Genomic DNA, 7,144 nt, shown 5'->3' with positions numbered 1-7,144 from the left:
ATTAAAATTTCGGGTCAGGAAAAATTAAGTACAAGTAAGTGCAAATGCTATCGTTGAATTCTAAGTCTCTAAGAAAGAGACTGAAGAGGTAAACACACAATCAAGTGTTCAGAGAGGCTCCCGGGGGAAACTGCTCCTTGGAGAGGAAGCCCGACCCTGACAGGAAACCTGCCCAGAACCTCCATCTGCACCTGCTCCTGGGCCTTCAAGACAGAAGTGGTGAGGAGTGTGCACCCCCTGGTGGTCCCGATCCCCTTCTACAGGGAGGTTTGTGTCTGGGCTCACACTGAGGTCCCCTCACTGTGTCCCTCGCACAGTAATACACGGCCGTGTCCTCGGCTCTCAGGCTGTTCATCTGCAGATACAGCGTGTTCTTGGCGTTGTCTCTGGAGATGGTGAATCGGCCCTTCACAGCGTCTGCGTAGCTTGTGCTACTTCCACTCATGCTAATATCTGCGACCCACTGCAGCCCCTTCCCTGGAGCCTGGCGGACCCAGCTCATTTCATTGCTACTGAAGGTGAATCCCGAGGCCACACAGGAGAGTCTCAGGGACCCCCCAGGCTTCACCAAGTCTCCTCCAGACTCCACCAGCTGCACTTCACCCTGGACACCTGCAGACACAAGACATCCTGGTCAGAACAACTGTCCCACATCCCCATTTTCTCTCACTCACCTCCACTCACAGACTCAAGGTCTCTTGTTCTCCATGAATTACCTTTTAAAATAGCGACAAGGAAAACCCAGCCGAGCACAGACTCCATGGTGGTTTGTCTGTGTTGTGTCCTGAGCACTGAATCGGGTCACCTTGGGATCCTGGGGCTGGGACTGCTCTCCCGGCCACAGGGTCAGTCCTGGGCTGGTTTAATCAGTGGAGGGAGGTCCCTATTTGCATGTCCTCTGACTATATAACCAGCTCCAGACTTACATTCGTGTATTTAAAAGCCAGCACAAGTGTTGCACCACAATTCTATAGCAGATTGGGTAGATGGCCCTCTGACTATATGAAGTTCTAAGCACAGTTCTTTTTGAGTTTCTGCGTGTATTTCCAAAGACACGCATCAGTATAGGTCATTTTCTGGAGAAATTTCAATTTATTAGTAAAATTTAATCCTAAATATTTATTTTTGTGCCAGTGTAAATCGGATTATTTTGTTATTTTGTATATGTAATTTGTTGTTATTTTGTAGGAATATATCTTTATTTTATTTGCTGATTTTATATCCTGATTTTTTTTTCTGAGCTCATGAGTTATTTCTTCCAGTTTTTATGTAAGGTGTTTACTCATAGACTATTAAGATATTGTCATAGGAAAACTAATTATTTTCTTTCCAGGTTACCAAGTTTTCTTTTTTTTAAAGTGGTTTTCTTCCTACATTTTCTGGCAGGTCCTCCAGTCTGGGGCAGAAAGTATTTTCCTCTTGTCTTCAGGATGCATTGTCTGTTCCAATCATGCAGTTGATATAAGGCAGACCTAGAGGAGACAATAAATTCCATTTGGCATGTGGATGACCTACCTAATATACAGTGAGAGTTGACAACTCAAATCAGGACAGGGTGTCTCTTCATGTCTCCCACCCATTTCTGATTGTAGTTTTCACTTTGTGGTTGTTTAGTTTGGTAATTTGTTTTTCAATTTTGGAAACCTGCCGTAATCTGGAGATAGATTTGCAAATCTCTTCTCCCATTGTTTTTATTCTTTTGGAAGATGTTATTTGTTCATTCATGAGAGACAGAGAGAGAGATGCAGAGACAGGCAGAGGGAGAAGTGGGCTCCCCACAGGGAGCCTGATGCTGCCTCAATCCTAGAGCTCTAGGACTCCCTGAGCCAAAGACAGATGCTCAAGCTACACAGGCGTCCGTATCTTTTCCAATTTGTTAGGTTGCCTTTTAATTATGTTGAGTGTTTCCACAGCTGTACGACAGCTCCTTCCTTGGTGTAGTCCATAGAGTTCATTTTTACTTTTGTTTCCCTTCCCAATGTTTATGAACTTTTGAGGTATAACTTCTCTCTTTCTAACAAAATTAGGTGAAAATATCAAAATCACAGAGACATTTTAAAAAAAGATTTAACATATATATTATGGTAGATTTTCTGTGAGTTCTTAAAAATGCCCATTCTTCTTTTGATGTGAGGACCACTGGGTGATATGCTATATGTTGGCAAATTGATTCAAATAGAAAATATATAAATATATATTTAAAAAATAGTGTCAAGGAAAACCCGGCTGAGCACAGACTCCATGGTGTGTTGTGTTTTGTCCTGATTGCTGAATGGGTCGCCTATTTTTCCTGGGACTGGGGCTCGTCTCCCAGATGCAGGGTCAGGACTGGGCTATTTTATTCAATAGAAGGTTGCCCTTTTATACATGTCATCTCAGGATATACTCAGCTTGGGATCATTTCTGTCAAGCTTTTGTAACCAGATAAGATGTGACTGCCTTGGTATGTTCATATTTATTTGAAAAAACTATGGTTTTTTATTATGTAATATTCCAGACTTCAGACTTTGTGGCCATGTGGTACTTTGTAATTGTATTTGTATATAACTCTTGGTTTGTAGGTGTCATCTTTCCCCATACAGTGATGTGAACATACCCTTTAAATTGTAGAGGGTTTCTAAGTGTCCTTGTGCACATTTTCAGGTGAGTCTAACCCCAGATTCTTGGCCTGTGCTCCTTTCCACAGGACTTACCACCCCTCTGAAACACCTGAATGACAGAGTCGCAGGGTTCCTTAGAATAGTGGACCCCGCATGTATTGGGGATCCCATAATTTAGCAAAATTTAGAATTTAGCTGAATTTCAGAGGTTTTCAGGTAATGCAGTTCTATTTGTAAGTTTCTAATAACTCAGTCACTGTGTTCCGCTGCGGTTAGCTCTGTGATCTTCTGTAATCCCTTTGATGAGATTCCCTGACACAGAATGAGAACATTCAAGCAGAGTTTGGGATATAATAAACTGGTCTCAGGAGGAATATTTAGCATTGTATAGCCTATATTTCTATTTTTCTTAGTCCTTCTAAACTAACAGTGTAGTGCTGCCTTTCCACTGTAAGTTTTTCATGAATTTTTTCACATTCATCTAAGAGAAGAAAAATATCTACCATGAATCTCTTCTATGGATTTATCAGGTATTTTTCATAACAAATGCAGCAGGAAATTTCAGATTCAATTCAATTTCAATTTGTGCCTCTGATCAACCGTAATTGCGGTTTTCTTAGATGAGTCCCCTTGATCCTGCAGGCTACATACAGGACTTCTGTTCTGTCTCAAAATCTAGCCCATTTCATCTTTGCTTTTCTAAAATATTTTATCTATTAAATCATGTGAGAGAGATAAAGAGAGAGAGAGAGAGAGAGAGAGATGCAGGGACACAGGCAGAGGGAGAAGCAGGGTCCATGCATGGAGCCTGAGGTGGGACTCGATCCCTTATCTCCTGGATCAGGCCCTGGGCTGAAGTTGGCGATAAACTGCTGAGCCACCCGGGTACCCCCATTTCCATCTTTGAATGGATCATATGGATCAGGAAGACTGCAAGCAGATCGCACTACCAAATTGCACCTGTGTCACCTAAACAGAGAAATGGAGTACTGCCAATAATATTCCTGCAATTCTAGTCCTTTGGGAGCATCTGTGTCTTCCTGGAAGCCCCAATCTCACAGCTAGGAGGTGCACAGCTCCTTTTTTTTTAAATAATAAATTTATTTTTTATCTGTGTTCAATATGCCAACATATACAAAACAACACCCAGTGCTCATCCCATCGAGTGCCCCCCTCACTGCCTGTCACACATTCACCCATACCCCCCGCCCTCCTCCCCTTCCACCACCCCTAGTTCGTTTCCCAGAGTTAGGACTCTATATGTTCTGTCTCCCTTTCTGATATTTCCCACACATTTCTTCTCCCTTCCCTTATATTCCCTTTCACTATTATTCATATTCCCCAAATGAATGACAACATATGTTTGTCTTTCTCCGATTGACTTATTTCACTCAGCATAATACCCTCCAGTTCTATCCATGTCAAAGCAAATGGTGGGTATTTGCCGTTTCTAATGGCTGAGTAATATTCCATTGTATACATAGACCACATCTTCTTTATCCATCATCTTTCGATGGACACCCAGGCTCCTTCCACAGTTTGGCTATTGTGGACATGGCTGCTAGAAACATCGGGTGCAGGTGTCCCGGCGTTTCATTGCATCTGAATCTTTGCAATAAATTCCCAGGAGTGCAATTGCTGGGTCGAAGGGCAGGTCTATTCTTAACTCTTTGAGGAACCTCCACACAGTTTTCCAGCGTGGCTGCACCTTTCACATTCCCACCAACAGTGTAAGAGGGTTCCCTTTTCTCCGCATCCTCTCCAACATTTGTGGTTTCCTACCCTTTTAATTTTCCCCATTCTCCCTGGTGTGAGGTGGGATCTCATTGTGGTTTTGATTTGTATTTCCCTGATGGCAAGTGATGCAGAGCATTTTCTCATGTGCATGTTGGCCATGTCTATGTCTTCCTCTGTGAGATTTCTCTTCATGTCTTTTGCCCATTTCATGACTGGATTGTTTGTTTCTTTGCTGTTGAGTTTAAGAAGTTCTTTATAGATCTTGGAAACTAGCCTTTTTCTGATGCGTCATTTGCAAATATCTTCTCCCATTCTGTAGGTTGTCTTTTAGTTTTGTTGACTGTATCCTTTGCTCTGCAAAAGCTTCTTATCTTTTTTTTAAAGTACTTTTTTTATTTACTTATGATAGTCACAGAGAGAGAGAGAGGCAGAGACACAGGCAGAGGGAGAAGCAGGCTCCATGCACCGGGAGCCCGACGTGGGATTCGATCCCGGGCCTCCAGGATCGCGCCCTGGGCGGAAGGCAGGTGCCAAACTGCTGTGCCACCCAAGGATCCCCAAAAAAGCTTCTTATCTTGATGAAGTCCCAATAGTTCATTTTTGCTTTTGTTACTTTTGCCTTCGTGGATGTATCTTGCAAGAAGTTACTGTGGCTGAGTTCAAAAAGGGTGTTGCCTGTGTTCTCCTCTAGGATTTTGATGGAATCTTGTCTCACATTTAGGTCTTTCATCCATTTTGAGTTTATCTTGGTGTCTGGTGCAAGAGAGTGGTCTAGTTTCATTCTTCTGCATGTGGATGTCCAATATCCTAGCACCATTTATTGAAGAGACTGTCTTTCTTCCAGTGGATCGTCTTTCCTCCTTTGTTGAATATCAGTTGACCATAAAGTTGAGGGTCCACTTCTGGGTTCTCTATTCTGTTCCATTGATCTATGTGTCTGTTTTTGTGCCAGTACCACACTGTCTTGATGACCACAGCTTTGTAGTACAACCTGAAATCTGGCCTTGTGATGCCCCCAGATATGGTTTTCTTTTTTAAAATTCCCCTGGCTATTCGGGTCTTTTCTGATTCCACACAAATCTTAACATAATTTGTTCTAACACTCTGAAGAAAGTCCATGGTATTTTGGACTATTTTGATAGGGATTGCATTAAACGTGTAAATTGCCCTGGGTAACATTGACATTTTCACAATATTAATTCTGCCAATCCATGAGCATGGAATATTTTTCCATCTTTTTGTGTCTTCCTCAATTTCTTTCAGAAGTGAATGGTTTTTATTCATTTTAGGGGGGGATCTCTCTATTTCCTGGATCTGAATGCCTGTTTCCCTTCCCAGATTAGGAAAGTTTTCAGCTAGGATTTGTTGAAATACATATTCTGGACCTCTGTCCCTTTCGGCGCCCTCGGGAACCCAAATTGAATGTAAGTTTTTCTTCCTCAGGCTGTCGCTTATTTCCCTTAATCTATCCTTATGGTCTTTTTTAAAAAAAATTATTTATTTATGATAGTCACAGAGAAGAGAGAGAGAGAGAGAGATGGGCAGAAACATAGGCAGAGGGAGAAGGAGGATCCATGCCCCGGGAGCCCGACGTGGGATTCGATCCCGGGTCTCCAGGATTGTGCCCTGGGCCAAAGGCAGGCGCCAAACCGCTGCGCCACCCAGGGATCCCCTATCCTCATGGTATTTTAATGTTTGTCTCTTTTTTCCTCAGTTTCCCTCTTTGCCATCAACTTGTCTTCTATGTCACTCACTCATTCTTCCACTTCGTTAACCATCGTCGTTAGGACATCTAGATTGGATTGCATCTCATTCAATTGATTTTTAATTTCTGTCTTATTAGATCTAAATTCTGCAGTCATGAAGTCTCTCAAGTCCTTTATGCTTTTTTCTAGAGTGACAAGTAGCTTTATAATAGTGCTTCTGAATTGTCTTTCTGACATTGAATTGTAATCCAGATTTTGTAACTCTGTGGAGAGAGGACTATTTCTGATTCTTTCTTTTGAGGTGAGGTTTTCCTTCTAGTCATTTTGCTCAGTGCAGAGTGGCCAAAAACAAGTTGTATTGGGAAAAGGAGAAAAAGAGAGGAGAGAAAGAAGGAAAGGAAAGAGAAATAGAAAAAAGAAAAAAGAAGAAAAAGAGAAAGAAAAAGAAAGTCAGGGGAAAAAAGGGTGGGGGAAGCAAACAGAAATCAAAAAGAAAAAAAAAACCACAGGGGAGTATATTCTGACTCTGTGTACTTTAAGTCCCTTGACTTCTCCTGGAACTGGTCCGTCAGCTGGTCTTCTGGAGGAGGGGCCTGCTGTGCTGATTTTCAGGTGTTAGCACTTTGGGGAGCTGCTCAGCCCCCCGCCTGGTGGAGGGCTCAGTGGGGGTTGTTTACCCCGTGAGGCCCCAGGAGGAACAGCCACAGTGGCGGGGCCAGCTCTGCAGCCCTGGAGTCAGCTCCCGCAGTAACTACTGAGCTGTCTGTCTGCAGGGCGTGGAGGCTCCGGGCGGGGCCGCTGATCTGCTCAGCTCGGGGCAGGAGCGTCCTTGCTGTCCTGGGCCCTCCCGGGCTCTGCCTGTCCCAGGGGGAGGCCAGATCTTGGGCTGTGTCCCCGGCGCACTTGGGGACTCTACTCTTCCGCCCTCTTGCTCCCTCTTCCTGCCTCTCATAATGTTATGGTCACTATCATTTGACTTTCTTTTCCATATGAATATGGAATTTTCTATTATGTAAGAAAACAATTGGTATTTTTGTGAATTTAATCAAACAATTGGTATTTTGGTTAATTTAATCGACATTGAAATTCTTAGAAGAAAAA

At 43.0% G+C, this 7,144-nt stretch overlaps 1 gene segment (V, D, J or C); it reads right to left on the bottom strand.

The window, feature by feature from the left end:
• Positions 1-298: 298 nt before the first annotated feature.
• LOC129519259 (immunoglobulin heavy variable 3-23-like) lies at positions 299-823 on the bottom strand (the record flags this gene model as incomplete). The annotated part of the segment is given in 2 exon segments: positions 299-612; positions 717-823. Coding segments are annotated over 2 exon segments (360 nt in total), but the record flags the coding sequence as incomplete, so codon positions are not given.
• Between the last annotated feature and the right edge of the window lie 6,321 nt (positions 824-7,144).

The sequence above is a fragment of the Nyctereutes procyonoides genome, unplaced genomic scaffold (genome assembly GCF_905146905.1).
Source record: "Nyctereutes procyonoides isolate TBG_1078 unplaced genomic scaffold, NYPRO_anot_genome, whole genome shotgun sequence".
NCBI lineage: Eukaryota > Metazoa > Chordata > Mammalia > Carnivora > Canidae > Nyctereutes > Nyctereutes procyonoides.
Note: the sequence above shows the minus strand (reverse complement) of the source record. Positions and strands in the feature narration are given on the sequence as shown.